The 21,998-nt window shown below is 53.0% G+C and overlaps 1 protein-coding gene across 3 annotated transcripts; it reads right to left on the bottom strand.

The window, feature by feature from the left end:
- Positions 1 to 182: 182 nt before the first annotated feature.
- Positions 183 to 19,882, bottom strand: CDIP1 (cell death inducing p53 target 1). 3 transcript variants are annotated; one of them, XM_032750972.3, is made up of 6 exons: positions 19,795 to 19,882; positions 3,359 to 3,457; positions 2,707 to 2,805; positions 2,227 to 2,373; positions 1,673 to 1,940; positions 183 to 1,410 (listed from the first exon to the last, which is right to left on the bottom strand). In XM_032750972.3, exons 3-6 carry the CDS (start codon positions 2,789 to 2,791, stop codon positions 1,299 to 1,301), a joined length of 612 nt encoding a protein of 203 aa, XP_032606863.1. In that variant the 5' UTR covers positions 2,792 to 2,805; positions 3,359 to 3,457; positions 19,795 to 19,882; the 3' UTR covers positions 183 to 1,298. The 3 variants fall into 3 exon arrangements, with proteins under 3 accessions (XP_032606863.1, XP_032606864.1, XP_030140229.1); XM_032750973.3 differs by lacking the exon at positions 19,795 to 19,882 and adding an exon at positions 7,967 to 9,034; XM_030284369.4 differs by lacking the exon at positions 19,795 to 19,882 and adding an exon at positions 7,701 to 7,923.
- Between the last annotated feature and the right edge of the window lie 2,116 nt (positions 19,883 to 21,998).

The raw sequence follows: 21,998 nt of genomic DNA, 5'->3' as shown, positions 1-21,998 counted from the left end.
CCAGGTGCTGTCAGGGCTTGGGGCTTTTCTGTGTTGAGGAGGTTCCTGGTAGAGTAGTGAAGCTGCTGCTCTTCCTACCATGCCTTGTACCACTGTACCCCCACCTTGCCCTCATCCTCAGCTCCCCTGCAGGCAGATCTGCTGTGAATTTTGAGCAGGAAAGAAGAAAAGATGCACACGAGTTCAGGGTCTGTTATTTATTTACATAAAAACACTGACTAGAGCCACAGTTCCACCCCTGAGCAAACAGCAGCTGCCTGTGCTGGTCAGGCTGTGTTTGCAGACCTGTGTAGTGAGAGACCCCCCGCACTTTGCTCTGGGAGCTGCAGGGCAGGGGAGGGAGAAGCAGCCCTGAGAGGCTGATCTTGGCTCCCAGGTCCTCTTTCACCGCTGTGTGAGTGCTGCTGGCAGCTCCTGTCGCTGCTTGCTTCCCCCTGCCTTCTGCCTCAGGTGAGTGAGCTAAAAATACCCCCTACACCACATGCAAGGAGGACCCTACAGACCCTGCCAGGCCCAGGACGGCTCTGGAGCTGCAGCCTGGTAACAAACTCCTCTACTCTACGTGCCGGAGAGCCGGGACATGCCGGGTGTGGTTTTGGCTCTCAGGTTGCCGGGGGGCCAGGGCTGCTTGGGGCAGTCCCTGCCCCCAGAGCCGCGGCAGGGCTGGGAGGAGGCGCATGCAGCTGGAGTGGCCACCGGGCAGGACGGAGGTGCTGATAAGGGTGCAGTGCTGCTGCCGGGCCCCTCTCCGTGCTTGGAGGCAGCTCTGCCTCCCCTCGGGAAGGGGCTTTGACACGGGGCTGGAGGAGGCCGTGAACCACACGTGGTTCACCGAAACCTGGTGCGTGGCACCGCCCTTCTCTTTGTCACTGAGCCCCTTCCTGAAAGTGCTACAAAGGCTGTGCTGCATCCCCTGAGGGCACCATGGGCTGCCTGGGTCCCCTCCGGAGCTCATCCCAGCACATCCCTGCAGCCAGGCACCCTCTGCACTGTGGGCACCTCCAGCAGCTGCTGCTCTGCCCAGGGCTGCTCCAGGTGAGAGGGGCCTCGCTCACAGCCTGGAGCACAATGGGGTGCAGAGGAATGCCTCCCTCTCCTGTGCACCAGTGTCACCAATCCCACTATTCCCAGTGAGGAGCAGAGCTGGGGCAGTGCTGGCAGCCCTGCGCGGGAGGGAGCCAGGGATAACACATACACACCACCGGCGGGAAGCGAGGGGCGATGCACACGCGGGGACAGACGGAGGGACGGACAGCAGCGGGACGGGCCGGTGGCGCTCCAGTGGCTCCCGGGTGCCGTTAGCACATGCGCTTGTACGTGTAGATGTAGGCCTTGCAGTTGGGACACGTGTGCGTCACGTCCTTGAAGTCATCGAACAGGCAGGGGATCAGGCAGCAGCAGAGATCACACCTGGAGCACAGGGACAGGCAGAAATGCTGAGCTAGGGCAGCCCCTGGGCAGCCCCTGGGCATGGGGTTCTCTCTGGGCCATGGGCAAGAGATGTGAGTAATTGTAGGGGGATGTCACCCAGGAACCCTCTGCTGCTCCAGTGCCACCTCTGTGCCAAGATCCCCACCGTGCCAAACAGCTCAGCCAAGGCCACCAGTACTGGGCTACCCAGGACCAGGCTGAGCACTCAACACAAAGTCCCAGCTTTGCTTGCAGCACCTACCCCACGAAGCAGCAGAAGAAGCCAAGAAGGAAGCTCATGAGCCCAATCTCATAGGAGATCTTGGTGGTGATGGCTTGCTGGCAGTGGGGACACACTGTCTGCACAGGGGCACCCTGGAAGATCTCTCCCTGCAGCACTGTGACTGTGGTGGTGGCAGCTCCCGGAGGGACGAGCACCGTGGCCGTGTGGCCACCAGGAGACGGGTAGGGACCTGGGGCAGGGTAGTAGCCCATGTGGGGGTGAGGGCCTGGGGGTGGGTAGTATCCCGCTGTGAATGAGAAACACAAACAAGTGAGCACCTTCGTACATGGCAGGAGAGGCCAGATCCTTTTTGGGGTGGCCCCCACCCTGCTGCAACACCACCCTTTGAGTACAGACTTGGGGCCAGCCCTGCTACAGGCACTGTGCCCCCCACCCCATCCCAAGGAACCTCGCTGCAAGCTCCAAATGGCAGCCCAAACCCCCTCTTGTGTCCCCCCACTCCCCAGGGCACCAGGAAACACGTGCTGTTGCTGATCCCCACCCCCTGTCCCCCAACCCCTTGCAGGACTCACCTGGTGGCACGTAGGGCCCAGAGCCATCCGTGGGCATGTGGGGGGGCATGAACCCTGGCTGTGAGGGTGGCTCATATGGGGGGGGTCCGAACTCAGGAGGGGGGATAGGAACCCCCTGGGGCTGTCCCACCACTGGGGTGACACCCTCTGAAAGGAAACACAGTCAGCAGCCAAGGAGGCAGGGAAGGGAGACAAGAGGTAGCAAGAGCTGGGGGACAACCCCTTAAGCCACATCCTCCTCTGGGCCATAAGAAACCCAAATTCACCCCACAGCAGGGAGCAGTGCCAGGCTTTGAGCTGGGAGCGCTTCCTGCTCGTGTCATTGCCCCTAGGACCCCTCCTGCTTCCCCCAAGGGTGACATGGGGATAGAGGGAGCCAGGCACTGCAGCACCCTTCCCGGCGTGCTGCGAGGAGAGGCCACAGCCCGGGCAGGGGCAGGGAACCCACAGTTCCTGGGTGCTGTCCCCCCCAGTCAGTACCTGGTGCAGAGGGGGGGCCGTGCTTCTCTTCTATCAGCGGTGCCGAGGGGCCCCCCGGGTACGGTGGGGGTGGGTCGTTGGACATCACTCCAGGCAGCCCTGCAGGGACAGCAGCCTTTAGGTGACAGCAGCCCTTGGTGCCACAGGCACACGGAGCTGGCCTGGTGCTTGGGATGGAGGTGACAGGCAACGGAGGAGGCCAGGGCTGGTGCCACCACTGCAGCAGCCTCAGCTTCCCCTCCCAGGCAGAACCAGGGCTATGGCCCCAAAGCTGGGCAGGCTCTGACCAGGCAGCAACTCCAAGGTGTAAAATCTTCCTGCCAGCTCCATGGGGCTTCCCTGCAAAGCCCACCTGGTACACAGCAGCTCATCAGGGCACCTCTGGACTGTGTGGCCACACTCCAGGGCAGTGCTGGGCTGGAATTTGCTGTGCCAAGACTTGGTTGCATCCCTGGGGTACCAAAGGTGGGGAAGAGCTGCCCACAGCCCCCCACCTCCACCCTCAGTGACACAATGCCCCGCCCTGAGCCTGAAACGCAAACTCTGGGACGGAGGGTGCAAACCCACAGAGCATTCCTAAATAAATCCAATGAGTTAAGGTAATTCCATATTTAACAGCTGGAGTTGTTATTTTACATGGGGCAGAATTTACCTGTCCTCTTCCCTGCAGCAACAGCTCAGAGGCCTTGATGGCTGAGAGAAGCAGCTCCTGTGAGCAGCGTAGTTTGGAAGGCAGCTTCTTCCACTGGGTCTGTGTAAAAGGAGACAGCAAGTGAGTGATAGAGAAGGAGAGGAGGCACAGCTGCCCCATTGTCCTGCCTGCCACACCAAACCCCTTCTCTCCCCAGGCAGGAGCCTCCCCATGTGCCCCCTCAATGGCAGGCATGAGGCTCTGTGTCCCTGGCACGTGGCAAAGCCCCACTGACATGCTCTGAGATCCAAGGAAGTGCAACAGCATCAAGAAACATGATTTCCCCATCTCCAGTGGCTCAGTTATAGCTGGTAGGATGTGACTAAATTGGGAAATACAAGTGAGAGGCTGCTCAGTGTGTCCCATCAGGCATGGGACAGGGTGACATTGCTGTCAGAGCCCAGGGAGCAGTGCTGGGAGCTCCATCCTTCACCCCAACAGGCCAGGAGCAAATGTGACCTGCTTGTCCAGTGCCACATGCTGGGCAGCCAGCCCAGGGCACACCAACCTCCCCAGCATGGCACAGCCTGCACAGGCACCAGGCCAGGCAGCCAGTGCTGCCCCAGCCCTGCATCGCAGGTGTGCCCACAGAGGTGCCCATGGGGCTCAGCCACCTGCAGCTGAAGGGTCGAGCAGAGCCAAAGACATGGAAAGCAAGGCAGGAAGACCCATCCTCCCTCACCTGCATGGCTTTGCTTTATTCTACTCCTGTTTTCCTACTTCACGCTCCCTGCCACCAACAGCCTCCTGCAAGGCAGCAGGAAATTTAATCAGTCCCTGGAGGAGCACCATCACCGCTTGCTGCTCAGGAAGGAGCACACTGATCCCCCCCAGGAGCTGAGCAGACTCCTGACAGGCACAGGGTCTCCCCCAGGATGTCCACATTTCCTGACTAGAATTTCTCCCCCAAGGTCTGCAGCTGCAGCCACACAGCTTCAAAGAGTAACACTGGGGCAGCTGGGGGTCATCTTCCTCCTGCTTCTCACTCCAGTTTCTTCCTTAAGAGCCCAGGCAAGCAGAGTTGCCATGGCACAGAGCATTTCCAGGCACACTGCAGAGCCTGCCTTCTCCTTCAGTGACCTACAAAGCTCAAACTGGGCCGTGCTCCTTTTAGCTCAGTGGGGATGTGAAGAAAAGGAGGATTTATTCTCAAAGTAGCCAACCCTGTGCATCCAGGAGCCTCAGACCTTCCTGTCCCCATGCCTGCAGGGGTTCTGGATAAGCCCAGCCCAACCAGAGCATCCCAGAGTCCTTACATGTGGGCACCAGCCTGCCAGGGAGCTTTCCTGTGCCCACAGCTTTCCTAACATAATAGTTCTCCTCCCATTCCCGCTCGGATGCTGCTTTCCCATAATAATCTTTCAACACTCCCCAGCCTCACTCCCCCCATCAAAGCAGCTGGCAAGAAAAGGCAGAAGAGGAGGAGTGCTCCACCAACACCCATCAGATGAAGCAACAGCCCCAGGGTGAGACAGCCATAAATTAATGCTGCCACCCGGCCCAGGAGGGACTGGCAGCCACCAGGGTGCCAGCCCTGGGTCCCAGAGCCACGTGCCCTGGGATGAGGGAAGCTGTGGGATGCAGGGCCCTTCTGCTCGTACTTGGCAGCCTCAGTTGCTCCTAATGCAATATTCTGCTTATTAAGAGAGATCTGTAAAGAGCAAGATGTTGGCTGTGTGCCCTTCCCAGGAGGAAAATAAAGCCTGTTGCTTTTAAGCCTCTTAGAAGCTGTTTCTCTCCTGTGCTTTCTTTCATCTTAATGTGAGCAGCACAAAACCCAGCCCATTTCTGATGGAGAGCTCCGTGGGATACCAGAGGGCACTGGGCAGGAGCTACCCCAGAGCATCCCTCACCACCCAGGCACTGACAACTCTGCAGTATTCCAAAATTACCCAGTTTAAGGTCAAGATCTGATGGAATCACCAATGTCTTGTTCAGGTCCTTTGGAGCAAGGACACACTGCAAGCTCCTGAGACTCATAAGGAGCTGGTTATCATAGCAGGATGGAGAGAGGAGATGCTATTTCCAGCTACAAATGCAGATTAGCTCTTCTCAACTGGAAGAACAGCTTTTACTGGTTTCCTCTGCAAATTAACTACAGAGGATAAATCCACTATGGAACCAGAATCATCACAATCAGTTAAACACAGAAGACAGGCAAAGGACCCCCGTGTCCCCCAGGGAATTGATACTTGCTAAAGAAAATGAAAAAGAAAAGATTCCCATTAACCTGCTGGGGCACAGCACTGTGACAGACACAACCAGGACAGCACAGCTCCACCACGGCCTCCACGCAGAAAGGGCCTGGCCCACCCTGGCCATGGCCTCAATCCCTGTGCCCTCCCCTGGCTTTGTGCTCCCTGATCTCATTCCAGGCAGCTCTTGGGTAAGAAGATGGCAACAGATTTTGAGGTCCCCCGTTCAGATCAGAGGGTAACTCTCATCCCCAAGAGGTCTGTCTGAGGCTTCTCACACAGCCCAAGTGCCGTGGGGCAGCACCCAGCCCTGCCTGTGGAAACACAATGCTTTTAATCCACTCCTTCCTGTCCTCAGCAGCCCCCTACCCCGCTAACGAGGGATTGTAGAATCCCAGATTGTACAATTCCAGAACAGTTTGGTCTGAAAGGACCTTAAAGCCCATCTCATTACAACCCCCTGCCATGGGCAGGGACCTTCCACTGTCCCAGGTTGTTCCAAGCCCTGTCCAGCCCGGCCTTGGACACTTCCAGGGATCCAGGGCAGCCACAGATTCTCTGGGCAACCTGTGCCAGGGTCTCACCACCCTCACAGGGAACAATTTCTTCCCACTTTCCAATCTAGTCCTGCCCTATGTCGGGGTGAAGCCATTCCCCCTTGCCCTGTGATTCCAGGCCCAGCCAATACTCCAAAGCCCCTGGTTCCCATTACTGACATGTTCAAAACTGACACAAAGCAACTTCCAGCAGTGATGAGAGGAGCTGATGTGTCAGGGCCCAGTGTCCCATCCTGGCTGTATTTCCCTGTTACCTCATTGCAGAAAACAAAATTGGGATTCAAACATGGCAAGAGGAAAGGTCTGCACATCCCACCTGCTTTCCAAACAGATAAAGTGGGCATCACCCATCAAAACAACCGGTGTGCAGTGGGACCAGGGAATATTGTGCCACCAGAGCAGGTCCCAACACCATAAAATAGATAATGCCACGAAGAGGATGGACACAGACAATTCAGATTTGGTCTGCTCATGCCACTCTTCCCCAGCAGCAGCTGTTTGTGCTTCAAGCTGCCTCCTCACAGATGAAATCTCCACGGGTGAGACAAACCTGGCAAGGGCAGAGCAGATGCTGCCAGGTCCAACTCACGTGTGAGCCCTGATGGTGCAGCACTGGCCCCAGCAGCTCTGAGTCAGCCTCACAGCACCACTGAGATCCAGCCCACAGCTGAAACAGCCTGTGCTGTCCTTGCTCCTGCTGCACTTGTAACTGAGATGCACAGCAATTCAGCTTTGCTTCTTCCATGGGAGCAGTGGCTCCAGCCACTGAGACAAGCATTTGTTCATACTCAGCCACGTTCGGTGACGTTGACACTTCAAAAGCTGCTGCTGCACATTTTTGGAGCTCTTCCTCCATAAAAAAAAAACTTCTGATATTTGAAAAAATAAAAATCCACACTAAAATTCAATGAATAAATAAGAGGAAAATATATGAGCACTTTCAGCTTCACTACACATCAGAGAGATGCAGATTCCAGCTTCCAGGCTTTTGGAAATACAGCTTTAAAAGCCAAGAGTCCTGAAGATGCTGGGCCCCCACTGAGCTCAGCACCCTTCCTTTAGAGATAAGAACATCATTGTGGCCAAAACCATCCCAGTCTTTCTCGCCCTGGGAAAGATACCTGTGTGCCACAGGTTATGTGCTTCAGAAACTGGGAAATACTGAGAGGAGGAAGGCACAAAAGGCCAATCAGATGCTGGCAAAATGTCATTTGAACTAAAGTCTGTTACTCTTCAAAAGGAGCTTTAAGGGCAGCAAGGAGGGAGAACCGAGCAGGGTGTGCTGAGGGGGACAGAGCCATACCCTGACCGTGGCAATCCCAATCCCAAATCCCAATCGCCCTCCTCCACAATGGCATTTTGGAAGAGCACCTCCAAACCCAGCCTAGACTGCACATTCCCTGTGTTACACCTGTGCCTGGAGCTCACAGGGATGTTTCCCTCTGCCCAGAGCTCACAGGGCTTTGCCCCCTGCCCGTGCTGTGCCCGCTGGCACAGTGCAGGGACGTGGCTCAGCTCCCACCACGCGCAATCCCACCGGACAGCTCTTACCTCCAAAGGAAAGGCAGCATAAATCTCTGCTGAACAAGCACTAGCAGTGGTTATTTCTGCCTGGTTTTTATGCAGAACAACAAAAAGATGTTTTCCATGCAAACAAGCCGAAGCTCCCCCTCAGCTTTGCCTCTTCCCATGCGCATTTGCTGCCCCCAGCCTGCACACCACCTCCCCGGAACCAGGAGGGGAGGACTGAACAGCACAGAGAGAAGGATGTCCTGGCAATCCCTGACCATGAACCGGCCCCTTTACCCGCTGTTAACCTTGGCAGCACTTCCTCAACTCCTCATCCTGGTCTCAGCCAAGGCAGCAAGAGGGCGCATGCCTGCAAGGCTCTGCAAGGCGCCGATGGAAACGGAAACCCGAGTGAAGGATGAAGGAGAGGTCTGTTCTTCTTCTGAGCAACTCAGCTGCGTTTTCCCAAGTCCAAGTCACAGCCAGGGAGCACAAACCCACTGTTTGGGAACAGCCAGGCTGCTCCCAGAACAGCAGATTCCTTCCACACTTCTGCACTAAGATTTCAGCTGCAGAAAACTGCTTCTTCCAGGAGGGTCAGGCTGCTCCTTCAATGCAGGCACAGAAAGGTCATCTGGCAAGGCAGGCCAGCAGCTCTCCTTTAAAACAAAGGAATACTGCAGAAGGTTTTTCATCATCTGAACCAGGTATGTCAGACAGCCAAAGCTCCCTGCTCTGCTCTCCAGTACATGAATTTCCGGAGGAGCTTTCCCATTGCAGTCGTTTACCTGAGGACCTTGCACATACCGTTTGACCTTCTGTGTGCCACCATCACCCAGCAGACAAATCACCTCAGAGCAGGATCCTCGCTGGCAGCCAGGTGCTGTATCCAAAGCAAGATTTCTCAGGGCATTAAGTCCAAAGCACAATCAGATAATCTCCACAGCGCAGCCCCAGCTCAGCTGTCCTTGGCCAGAGATTCAAATTTCCACTTCCAGCAGCTCCTCTGCATGGATATCAGGAAACCAGACACAAAATCCTCCCTGCTTAAGACAAGGAGGCTTCATCTGCAACTCCCACAAAGGGTTACGTGCGGGAGGAGTGCCTGCAGGACCTGCTGCCGCCTCTGGGATTCTCTCCAGTGCTGTTCGCCTTGGATCGGCTGACCAAGCGCTCTTGGCTGTCACACTGGGGCTGCAGAAACAGCCTTGCCAGGACCTGCTCAACCTGAATATTTAAAGAAAAACCAGGCAAAATGAAAAGAACAAACTGGGGTAGCTCGTTCTCTCTGCTGTTGGCTCCCAAGACGTGGCACACTGCTGTGGGAAGCATCAGGCTGGCAAGAGCTCACGGTGACATCCAGGAGCCAGGAGGGGCTGCAAGAGAAGAGGGGTCACAACCCCACATTTCAAAACTGGACCCCAGCCCTTCCACGTGTCAGGACACTGGGGAAAGTTGAGGTGTAGACAGAGCACTCTGCACCACCAGGGCAGCTGAATTTGGCCCCCAAAAGGCAGTTTTGTGAACACAGAGCAAGCAGGAGCACACAGCAGGGAGGCTGCCCCTGTCCCACCCAGGAGGTGCTCACTGTTCAGACCCTTCCAGAAGGTGTCCTGGCTGCACAGGAGAAGACAGGCTGCAAAACACCAGGTGTGCTCATGGATGGATGTGCTTAAAGATAAATCTGAGCTCCTCTGCATCCTACCAATGTGCTCCACAGAGATGAGAAAAGGAGGGTGCTGCAAGCCAAATCCCTGGGGAAGCAGAGAGCTTTTCCATGAGACTTTCACTGCAGTTCACAAAGAATCCAAGCTAACACTCGATAACATCCATGGGAAAACATCCAGTGACAGCAGCAGCTGTTGCCTCCAGTCCTCTGTATCTACTTAATTTCCCCCCTGAGAGGATACATCCTGCATTACATCATCCCTTTGATATCTGTTAATAATGGTGATAACACAACCTGCCAGAATCTCAAGCAACATCTACTCCAACAGTGTTTTAATGTAGCATGAAACACAACTGTGCCAACAAGAATAGCTGTTCATTTAAACAAGCAAACAAAAATACCCCAGCTCAAGAAGCTTAACAGCAAGCAGAAGTCTCAGGAGGTTGGGAGAAGATCCACAGCTCTTAAGCACAGTCACAGATCCGAGCTCACTTCTGAGGGCAGCCCAGAACAGAGGCTTAAGGATCAGTTAGGAAGGGATCAAAGGCAGAAGTCAGTCCCTCCCACTCCCAGCACTCATGGATTTGGAGAATGGGCAGCCTGGAGGTTCTCCATGGAGAACCCCAGGTCATTCCCAGTCACCAAGTACTGCTCCTCAGTTACCTACACAAAAAAGCATCTCTTGCTGTCAGCATCTGCTGCCTCCCATCTGGGGGAGACCAGCACAGAGAAGGTGAATATACAATGGGTACCCACTATGTCTCACAGCAAACCCCAGGGTTTTATAGATTCCCTTTCCAACATCAAATTAGAAATGTTTTATTTCTTTAAACACTCACTATTTTATTACTCCCTCCTTCTATAGAATTTTTTGAGAGAAAGTCAAATAACACAGCTACATCATTGCTGAATCAAACTGAGTATGTGTGACGTCCATTAATGACACAGAGAGCTCCAAGGCAGGAGGAAATTAGAATCAGAGATGATCAGCAGTTTTGCATTTCAGTTTCAGAATTAATCAGAGCCCAAGAGCATATTCAGAATTCCCTTGCAGATTTTGCAACACAACGAAATAATTTTGAATACATTGGTGGTGATTCCAGATCCATTTTCAAGTGCTGTATAAAACATATGCCATGGCACTGATGTTTCCTTGCCGAGGAGAGCAGCAGCTTGCTGCAGCACTGGCTCCAGTCTCCAGCAGGAGCATTTCCCAGGCTCACAGATCCCCCCGCCTCGGCACCAGAGAAGCTGCTGACATTCAGATTTAACTGGTACAATGTCACCTTGCACTTTTTTTTGAGGACTAGTGCAAAGTGCTCTGTGTAATTCGATTTTGTGTAAGGCCAAGGCTCACTCTTTGCAAAGGAGTGTGGTTTGGGGTCCAGCAGGATCGTGTGTGTAAGGTCTGAGATCTCTCCAGAGTCCCACTGCCAGCCAGGAGAATCCACACACATCCCAAGATGTGCACTGGAGAAACTCTTCCATGCTGAGGCTGTTTGTGTTACCACCTTCACTTCCTTGCTCCCACAGAACTTCCCAGTTCCAGACTGGGACCTCTCCTGGAGTTGCCCAGTGTCACCAGCATGGGGCTGGATAGTGCCATGGCACTTGGACAGGAGGAGGGTACCTGGCACTGCCCTGCTCCCAAGCCAAACTCATTGGGACTGCTCAAAGATGGATGACAATGTCCCAGAGGGGAAAACCCTTGGATTAATCAACAGCCACTGAGTGTGCCCAGTGCTGGGCATCCCTAAGTTACACAGAGCTCCTGCCATCCCCAATTCTTCCTCCAGTTCCCACCAGACTTGGCTAGTCCACATTGACTTCCAGGTCCAGTAATTTTCACTCCTCCATGACTGTGTTTTCAATTTGCAGCACCAGCTCCTGCCAACTCCTTCATAACCCCTTCCCCAAAGCTCCTACTGAAAATCCAGGACAGAGCTAGACTCCAAGCAGCTCTAACACACAGAACACCCCTCCCCAGGGCCCTGCTCTGGGCTCTTCCAAACCCTTTCTCTGTCACAGCAACACTGGTCAGAGGGTTTGGGACAGTCCTGAGGCAGGGTCACTGCTCCCACAGCAGAGGATGGGACAGGGAGGATTCAAGCCCATAATAGCAGGATGCCCTCAGGGCAGGTAAACAGCTCAGCTGCTCAAATCCTCTCCTGAGCCTGAGGAAGACAGAGCAGCTGCCACAGTTACGACACTAAACTGGCTGGGAACTGTTTTCTCACATCAGAACAGCTCAGCAGGCAGCTCCAAACTGAGCTCCCACCAAGCTAAACCATCCTGAGTCATGGCAAGGAGAGTCTGAAAGGCTAAATTAACACCCCCTGTGGCAGCCACGAACTCTGGGGGAAACCTCTGCTCCCAAAACACAAATATGCTCCAGATGACATCTCTGTGGAAGACCTGCAACAAGAAAGAGCTGATATTTAACACCAGGAAGAGGTCTCGAGTCCCTGCTTGCTTAAAGACTAGGTGAAGATTTTGGAGGAGCTGAGTGCAGGTGGGAAGGACAAGCTGAGGCTTCAGCACAGGCCCAGCCTCCTGCGAGCACTTCCTGATATAGCACAAAGCAGAATAAAGACATTTAGTGAATTAGGAGACAAACCAAAGATGCCTCTAAGAAAAGGGCAGCATGCACACACCAGCAGCAGCTTTTTATCCAGTGCTCAGCTAAAAACACAATCCCAAAAGAGTGGGCAGCAGCCAAAATCCCATCCCCACTGCACTCCTCTACTGCATATTCCAGGCTTTATCCTCCCCTCCAACACACGGATCCAGCTCCCCTTCTGCCGTGAGCTGGTGACTGGCACCCCTGAGGACCTCAAAAGCATCCCAGGCTGGAGTCACTGCAGCAGGGCTACAGCTCTGAGTCCACAAGTTCCTCCCAAGATGGAGCTGCACTGAATCCCACGGGTTCCTTTTCCTCCTTTTAAAAGGAAATGCTTTAAAATTAAATGCTTTAAAAAGAAATGCTTCTCATTTGGAGAAATAATCAATAAAATCTAACAGGCTGCTTTTCATTCATCCCCAGCCAGAAATGTAATCTCTTGTTAACAGCACAGCCCTGAACACATCATTTATCTGCTGCAGGGACCAGCACACGCAGATTTTACAGCTGTACAGAGTGGGGCTGCCTGCATCACAACGACTAATTTATTCTCAGAAAGGCTAATTTAATCTGGCAGCGAATGTTCTCAAAGCCTCCTCACACAGAGCAGCTTTTCTGTTGGTTGGCTTAACAACAATACAGCATATCCAAAAACGTGGAGGGATGCTAAGGAAGAACACTGCCCCTGTGTCTGAGCCCTCTAGTCTGAGAAATTTCTCTTGGTAACTACAGGCTTTGAGAAAACATAGAGTCCTTCTGGTTTTTCAAAAAGCCAACTGTATTTTCAAGGCAAATATACAACAGTTTAGGCTATTTCCTCCTCACAACTGTGTCTTGACAGAAAGAGCTGGGCTCTTAATAAAACTAAAACCCAGCAAAGTTCAAAATTAGATAACTCATTCACTCCCAACTGCACACCAAGAGCAGCAGCCAGCACACCTGGAACAGGGGTGCTCCCTGCCACAGCAGGTGACTTTCCCCAGCCCACACTACAGAGGAAGAAACTTCAGAAAAAAACCCAAAAGCTTTTTGTTTAAAAAGGCTGGGTAACTGCACCGTGAAGTGTTTCAGAAAGAACATCCTTTAGCTTCTTCACCTCTGCCATCTGCAGGGAGGCAATAAATAAGCCATCAGAAAGTTTTTTTTTTCATTGTTTTTAAATTCTAGGTGGTGTTTTCCCTTTACTTGTGACAGTACACACAAAGGCACCATGTACCCACAGCCAGGCTGAGCCACCTGACCCTCCGTGGACGTGGCACCTCACCTGGATCTACCCCTTGCTCAGGAGATCCCTGGAGAGCCAAGCACAGCTCCTGGGAGTCAGAGGGGCTACATCAAGGCAGACTGAAGCTTTACAATAGACAGAGCTGTAGCAGTCCAACCCTCCATGCTCAGGATTGTCACCACCATCCTGCTGGGAAAGAAAAGCTGCTGCTGTGCAAGCCTGGATCATGTCTGAGAGGGCTCCTTTGCTACAAGGGCAAAAACGTGCCCCAGATTACATCCAACAATTTAGGACAATTCAGTAATGTGGGAAAAAGGCAAAAATCAGAGGGAAGCAGAACATTTATGCAGGCCACAGAAGAAATAGAGAAGAAAACAACACAACACTTGCCTTGTTCCTATCTGTCAGGAATTGCTGTCCCAAGAATAGCCTATTCAGAAACCAGGAAACTCAGAGAGCAGCAGGGAAGGGCTGAGTCATGGCCATTTGGAAAAAAAAAGAAACAACCCACAACAAACCAACCCAAAAAGGAAGGAGAAAAACCATGGGACAGCAGTTGTTCTGGATCTTGGAGATATGAACAAGTCAATCCAGAACATATTAGTCAATCTTAATTTTCAAAAGCTCTGCAAACAAATGGCACTGCCATAAAATGCAGCTGACCCTCCCTCTGCTTGTGGGAAGCAAATTGTTGTACCAGGAAAAGCTCCTGGTGCTTCCCAGCACCAGCCCCTGGCTGCCAGGACATAAATTGCTCCCAGCTTGTGCCTTGATTTTTGTTCCTCTCCAGCATTAGCATCCAAAAAATTTATAGGCTGGGCAAGTGCTTTCCCTTTGGAAAAGCACATCCATCTCAGGGATGCTATTAGCAGAGGGTGAGGAGCCCTTTCCCTTCCCCACAGTGGAAGGGCACGAGGTAAAACATGACTTGGATGGGCTTCCCACAACTCTGAACAGATGAGCCAAAGCCAAGTGCTCCCATCTCCCATCCAGCCTCAGCACAGCCTGTCTGGCCCCCAGCAAAAGTCTTCCCACACGACAATTTTTGTTCTGTGACCTAAATCAAATCAATTCTACAATAATTCTCCCCAGGATAGTAATCTTCCTCACTCACCCATCATCTGAGAGATTACACCCGCTCTCCGGCTGTGGGGCTCTGGGAGGGAGAGATTTCTGAACAATGAGGGGCTTATTTTTCATACAATTCCTTGATGATCCCTCACAAATCAGTGAAGGGGGGGCTATCTATTTTTTCAATCAAGCAGCTATGCTTCGAAACATATCTGGAAAACACCTTTAATTAATTTTATCTTGCCCTGTGAGGTACTGTCATATTGAAGCTGCAAATGTAGGAAGTGGGAAACCCCTCAGAGCTGCTGCCTGTGGGGAGTGGGTCCCCACAGGACAAAGCCTGCTGTCCCCAGCCTGTGCTCAGGTGTAACTGCTCACCTCTTCCCAGCTCTGGGAATGGCTGGGAAAACCACAAGCCCTTCAGATGTAGGCCCAACCTTGACAGGAACTCCAGAATGACAGCTCAAGGAAACTGTCCCAGAGCAAACAGGCTCTCATGGTTCAAACTGTGAGTGAAATTCATTTCTCTGCAAAATGCAAGGAGCCAAGAAAGATGAAACACAGCTACAGCATGGGCTGGTGTGCATGAATCACAGTAAGGTGTGATGGATGGAATTTAGCATTGCAAGACAGAATGCAGGATGGAACAGTAAATGTGTAAGCTCAAAGCAGAATACTTCTTCCAAAAACATCTTCCAGAACTGTTAACAGGGAGCCAGGCTGTCAGTGCAAGGTAGGGAAGATTTTTCCTTCTAAATGCAGAGACTGGGTATCAAAGAAGGTTCAGGAACATGCACAGGAGTTCAGGTTCCACAGTTCAGGGCAGTGGAACCCCTGTCTCAGCACAAATGCTTTATCCTAATGATGTCTCAGGTTTTAGCTTTTATATTTTTCAGATTCTGTGCTGCTTTAGTGTGTACTTCTGAGCTTCAAATCAGATGATGGTAAGCTCTCTACACAGAGCAGGGAAACAAAAAAATTCCTTTGCTAGCTTGGGATCAAGGACAAATGATCCAATCTCAGGCCCAAGAGCACAAACACCGTGGGCTGGAGAGAGAAAAACAAGCAGGATGGGACTGCCTGGGCTAAAGCTGGAATTGGACAATGAACTCCAATAAGCAAATTGACCAGAACTGGTAACAGTGAGAGCCCCCGTGACCAGTTGTGCATTTTGTGACCATTTTGGCTCATCTTGGGTGTAGCCCTGGCTGGGCTCTGGTGCTGCCCAAGGTGGATCCACTGAGGCCTCCTAACAAATCCCCACTTTAGCTCTGTCCAGCCTCTGTTCTAGATCAGCCTTCACAAGGCATCACTAAAATCTATAGGAGAACTTGGTAATATTCAATTTTCTTATGTACAAAGGAGGCAAAGGATAGAACTATTACTCATGCACAGTAACCTTAATAATCACAGTAAAAGTTAAATATATTACTTAATTTGCACAGAAAGCCCCAGGTCAGCTCTTCATTCTCTGATGATCTCGGGTTCCATCATGTCAAGTGGTACAAAGTCAAAGATGCACTGCCAGCAGCTGCTCTGCAGTTCCTAAGATGTTAATCACATTGTCACCTTTTGGAGCTATTTATTTTGTTTTCTTACCCTAAATGCTGGCCTGCTAAGAGGGCCCAGATTAAAGACAGCTGCAATGAAGTGCCTCACGTGGAGATGTGCAGCATGCAGCACTTTGCTCCTGCCTCCATCCTCCACCCAGATCAATGACCAGAACAGGGCTGCTCTCAAACAGCTGTTTCTCACCACCACAAATGCACAAATTTAAGACTGAAGCCACAAGGCAGCTCAGAACCAAGCAAAACTGTAGCAGCAGCCCAGAATCTGCCTGAGCATTTCAAAACAGAAATAAAATCTGAGCTCTCCCTGCCTCAGAGACTTTATTATGGTAAGAAAATTGATTGTGGTTTCCTATGGCAGCTGCTCCAATTGCTGATGCTTTGATCAGAGGAGGAGACAGGTTCTATGCAGAGCATGTACAGATCTGACACTGCTCATGAAAGTGCTTCTCTCCAGCTGTGAGATGGATTCCCAGTGCTGTTTGGGAGCAGTGGGAAAACACCAAGTGAGCATCACATCCCAAGGCAGAAGTTGCTCATTGTGTGTTTTCTGAAGGAAAAGGTGTGCACAGACCTCTGTGTTTGCACACCTGTGTGCTCAGATGCTTTGCTCTGAAACCTTCAGGAGAGTTGATTGGCTCCAGGCTGGAGCCCTTTGCCTGTGTAAGAGCTGCAAAATCAGGTTGTGGAAGCAAAACCAACAAAAAACCTCCAGCATCTGCAGAACTACTAGAGTTCCCACCACAAACCATTACTGTTCTTGTATCAGGGAAAAGGGAAGAGTAGTGCACAATTGAAGTCCTTTTAAGACATTCACTGACTGCTGCTAAGAGCCACCAGGCATATCAGCATCTATTTGTTGTTTCCTGATTCTCCTGCACACCTTGTGTTCAGCACCTGTGCATGGCCCACTCTGGGAGAACACCTGAGAAGCTGGCACACCTGTCTAGAAGCTCAGTTCTGCTGCCTTTGCCATTATTTTAATCTCCAGATTATGCAAATACTATTTATTGCCACTCTGGCTCACCAGCTTTTCCTGGAAAGGTACAGGAAAACTGTCACATGGTACAGAGCCCTGCTAAGAGTGGCAGGAGTGAAGCACCAGCCTCACTGCAGACCCCACAAAATCCACTATTTAAAACAAATTTAGTTTCTTTCAATCCAGTATGGTCTTCCCTGATTAAAGCAATCACAAGAAATCAAATGTAGGGCTTTACAATGTACCACAAACAGACATAGAACACTGAATTTCATACTATTCTTCACAAGCAGAAAACAAGTCTTGGATCAGAGCAGATACTAACTAGTTTGTGTATTTCCTTCCAAAACCACTCACCCTCATACTGGAAGATCAACACCATCCTTTAAACACATGCATTTATCTGCTAAATTCACAGCTGAAAGGGAAAATAATATTTTAATTTTTTTTTACATGATAAAATTACTTTTATCCCTTCTTTGGCTGTGTTAGTGAGTAAGACTGGCAATGGCAACACCTGCAGGTGCCAACACGGTGACAAGGACCCAAACTCCCCCCAAAACATACAGATGTTGTGGACAGGCTTTAGTCTAGGCTCTGCCTGAACATCCCACAGCACCTCAGCTGTGCTCCCAGGACGTGTTTGCCACCTGTGCTTCATCCAGAAGGAAAACAGTGCCCATTGTGGCTTCCCAGGCACAGAAAGAGCTGATTTGGAAGTGACCTTCACAAACATTCTCATAAACCAACACCAGGTGCTGAGGGAGATACTCTCTCTCCCTTGGTAACTGCAGCTGAGACAGAGCAGAAGAGGAACACAAGGAACTGAGTTTCAGAACTGAATTTGAGGTGAAAGACCTGTTGAGGGAACACAAGAAGCTCAGTACAGTCTTCCATCTTATCAGGAAGGGTTCTAAAACCAGAAAAGCTCCCTGAGTGTGACCTGTCCTGTCACACCTGTGGCAGGATGTTTGGCACTCGGCAGGAACACACACCAGCACCAGGCTGAGCCAGCCCTGAGCACACACGGCTCCACCAGCCCTGTAAGAGCAGCTGGGCAGGCCTGACCATGTTTGGTCCACTTGGCATTGCTCAGGGACATCTGGGGACACTGCTCCATCCCCCCAGCCTTGTCACAGCCATGAAGTCACCGCCTGCCTGCCTCCAAGCAGGAATTAGCTCCCCACGTAACACCTGAGGAGAACAGAGCAGGTACCTGGCTCAACACTTCCAGGGATTTCCTGGGGCACATGGATGTCACCACAATGTTGAGACAGAGAAGCCTTTGGGAGAGGGAAGTTTGCAGCTTCCACACGAGTTTGTTTAGCTCCTGAACATGAATGAATGACATACTGTGGTTATATACCACGCTATGTCTGTGTAATACTCACTGTAGTTTTCCCTGCTGCATACTCTGGTCACACTCTGAAATCAGCAGGGCTCCTGCTGAAATTAAAGCCCCTTTTTAAGTACTTTGAGTGAAGAGAACAAACAGGAGGCTCTTGTGCATATTCCCAAAGAGTTTCTCAGAGAGTTCTACATACAGCCCAAAACCCCTATAATTATAATTTAAAACATCTGTACTTAAAACCATTGTGCCTGACCTCATCTCTACCACCTGATATTTTAGGCTTAGCCTAGAACGTGACAACTGCCAGTCCCCCGCCCAGTTCTCACTGGTGCAAGGAGACCACCTCAGAGCGGTTTTCAGGCCAAGGGGCACAAACCTACACTTGCAGGGACCTGGAGAAGTTTAACCTTGAGCATGGCTCATGTGGATGATCCAGAAGACACTGCCATGGCAGCATCCATCCCAGCCTACGTGTTTCCACTCCTCTACACAGCCCTGGAGCTCTCCCCAAGATCCCAACCTCATTCCTCTGTTTAGCAACAACCACCACCACACCCTGTACTTTTCCTAAAGCAACCAAACACTGCCTTACAGGTGCTACCCTCTGCCTTTCCAGTCTCCTTGGGAGGGAGAACCCAGATCTGACCACAACTTCCCACTAATGCTTATTCCCTGGTGTTTGTTGCTGTGCCACACTATGCCTTCACGGAATGAGCTCTCTTCATTTCACACTGCCAATGTGCCAGTATCATCCTCACCACCATCATTTCTCTTCCTGCTCCTCAAGTCATCTCAGCTTCTTTCGGCTCCTCTAAAATGGACTCATCATCCCTGACCACTGGGCGAGTTAGTGCCTCCCGAGCAGGGATAACTGGAAACACATTCGTTCCTAGGCCTGCTTCCCTGCTCTCCCGGGTCTGCCTGGATCCCCTTTGCTCCTGTCCTGTCCCAGCTGTGCCCTCCCTGCACCCCGCCAGCTCCTGACCTCGGCCGGGCAGCAGCGCTCGCCTTACACCGGGAAGTCTTTTTCCCAAGCACACGACCTCGCTTTCCACCCGATTAAATTTCATCCCAGCCCTTCCGTCCCAGCCCTTCCCGGCCCTGCTGAGGGCACGGAGCTGAAGCTCTGTACGATTTCAGCAGCGCCCTGCGACACTCGGTCAGCGTCCAAGGCCCGTCCGAGGCCGGGGCTGCCTCGGCTGCTCTCCGGGCCCACATCCCCACCCAGCCGAACCTCCCCGGCCCCGCAGCGAGCGCTCCAGCCCCGCCGAGCACCGAGCCCTTCCTTCCCTCGGCCTGCTTCTCCTCACGGAGTTAACCGGGGCTTCATTTCCATCGCTTTCCTTCCCAACAGCGCACTGCTGGTCTTCTCCTGCCTGTGTCCCCCAGTGCCGAGTGTCCTCCCGTGCTCGGTACCCCACTCCGGTTCTCGGTGTCCCCACAAGCCTGGTGTCCCCCCGGCTCTCAGCGTCTCCCCCCGGTATGTCCAGCCGGCCCCGCTGCCCGGAGGCCGCCGCGGCCTGTCCGGGGCTGAGGGGGCCCGGCCGCCCTCCCGCCGCGGCCCCGCGGGTCCCGCAGGTCCCGCATCGATCCCCACGGCCCACGGGCACCCACGGGCACCCACGGGCACCACGGGCACCCACGGGCACCTACCGGCTGGCGGCGGCGGCTCCGGCCCTGGCGCGGGCGGGGCGGGCCGGGCGGGCGGTGCCGCGGCGGGGCGGGCCCGGGCCGCGCGGGGCCAGCCGGGGGCCGGGCCCGCTCCTGGAGCCGCGGGCTGAGGGAGGCACCGCACGGCTTGGGCTGGAAGGGATCGGAAAGGTCGTCCCGTTCCACCCCTGCCATGGCAGGGACACCTTCCACTGTCCCAGGCTGCTCCAAGCCCCATCCAGCCTGGCCTTGGGCACTGCCAGGGATCCAGGGGCAGCCACAGCTGCTCTGGGCACCCTGTGCCAGGGCTGCCCACCCTCACAGGGAAGAGTTTCTTCTATATAACCTTAATTTCCCCTCTTGCATAGTTCGAAGCCATTCGCCCTTGTTCTGTCACTCCATCCGCTTGTCCCCAGTCCCTCTCCAGCTCTTTTGGAGCCCCTTTATTTCCTGGAAGGGGCTCTGAGGTCCCCCTGGTCCCACACAGTGACATACCCATGCCATGCAGTCTGGCTGCCCCATGACTGCGGAGCCTGTGGAACCATGAAGGCACCTATCTGGTTCCTGTGGTCTTAGCTGCACTGCAGGGATTAGTTAAAAGAGCAGTATTCTGACACAGTCACAGGTGTTTTCAGTCATTTCTCACCTGCCCCTAGGGCTCCAGAAATAAATACTCTGAGATTTAGGTGTGCTGGGTCCCATCCTGCCCCGACAGCTCTGCCTGGGGTCACTCTGGGCTGGAGCACACAGCTCCCACTTCCCAGGCAGGAACAGCCATACACCTTGCAGGCTCCTCTTGTCTCTTCCCTGTGTCACAGTGAGTGGCCAAGCCGCAGGTGACAACAAGACAGGCAGGCTGTCCCCACGTCAAGACACAATCTAGTGGGAGACATTGCCACAGCACCAAGTTAAAGTTTAGACTCCGAGTGGGAGATGCCATATTTAAGATCAGAAATATCTGCCTCGCTCACACCTTGCAGCACAAGAATGTATTGTGGTGGCCTCCTGTCTTCTCCACCAGCAGCATGGGGCTGGCCCGCAGCAATTTCAGCATTTCATCCCATGTGGGACCTGGCAGCCCCAGGCCAGTCCCACCTCACATGTTGTGACCTTGGCTTTGAGCATTTCACCAGCATGACAAAGCTGAAGCTGAGACTTTGTCCCCTTTGGACATCTTTCACTTCAGTTTGGGGAAACTCCATGGGCACCACTATGGGCTGGCCAGATGTGGTTGATGCTATAGATCCCAGAGAAACATTCCCAAGTCCTGGTGTTCTCCACACAGTTCTTAGCTCCCTTCTTTCCATGTCCCCATGCCTGGGGGGACCTGGTACCAGCAGTCAAACCCATGTTCCTCAGGTCACAGACATGTTGCAAATGATCACCACCCTCTGTTCCTTGAAAACCACTGCTGAGGGCTCCCAGCTGCAACAAATTTCCAGGAGATGCATGCAGCAGAGCTGGGCCAGTTACTGGAGAGCTCTTTGCAGAGAGGTTGGGCTCCCCAGAGACCTGCATGGATGGCACAAGTGCATGAGGTGACTGGGATGACAATCTTTCACAAATCCTTGTGGAAAATGCACTGAAGCCTCCTAAAAGGCTGCTCTGGCTGCAGTGACCTGCAGGGTCCATGTCACCCTCACAGCCGCTGGAGCAGCCACCCACTCCTGGTATCCCAGTGTCCTGGCCACCTCCACTTCTCTTGTCCCTCCTGCAGCGCAGGATTTTACCCTCTAAAATGTTGATGTCCTGGGAGATGCACAGGGCTTGGGGTGGGATGGCACTGGAGGTGGTGTCAAGGTTTGGAGTCTCCTGCCCCATCCCAGGGGCTGCCCAGCTCTCCCTCCTGGAGCAGGGTAGAAGGACTGATTTCTCTCCTGGTGCCAGTGGAGCTGTCTCAGGAGCTGTACCAGAGCTCTCCCTGTGAGGTGCTCACTGCTGAGGTGCTGCAGCCTCTCAGGTGCCAGGCTCCTTTGCTGGCAATGCCCCTTGGCTCCAGCATGGCTGGGGCTCTTCTCTCTCCCCAAAACTGCAGGGGCTGTTTGGTTCAGGAGGCTGGGAGCTCAGTCCTGAGGCCTTGCAGTGCTGGCCCACAAAGCCCCACACAGGCTGGGCTGACTGCTGGAGCAGCACGAGGCCATAGGGACCTGTCAGCCACATGAGAGCTCTGCTGGCACTGACATCTCTGTCATGCCAGGCCACTGTGC

Source organism: Taeniopygia guttata, chromosome 14, assembly GCF_048771995.1.
Source record: "Taeniopygia guttata chromosome 14, bTaeGut7.mat, whole genome shotgun sequence".
NCBI classification, from domain to species: Eukaryota; Metazoa; Chordata; class Aves; order Passeriformes; family Estrildidae; genus Taeniopygia; species Taeniopygia guttata.
Note: the sequence above shows the minus strand (reverse complement) of the source record. Positions and strands in the feature narration are given on the sequence as shown.

Excerpts from the sequence above, each read along its gene's own strand:
- CDIP1 (XM_032750972.3), bottom strand. The coding sequence starts at position 2,791 with ATGTCCAACGACCCACCCCCACCGTACCCGGGGGGCCCCTCGGCACCG. Across the intron at positions 2,374-2,706 it reads CGGCCCCCCCTCTGCACCAG|AGGGTGTCACCCCAGTGGTG; the intron begins GTACTGACTGGG and ends GTTTCCTTTCAG. Across the intron at positions 1,411-1,672 it reads TTCTTCTGCTGCTTCGTGGG|GTGTGATCTCTGCTGCTGCC; the intron begins GTAGGTGCTGCA and ends CCTGTGCTCCAG.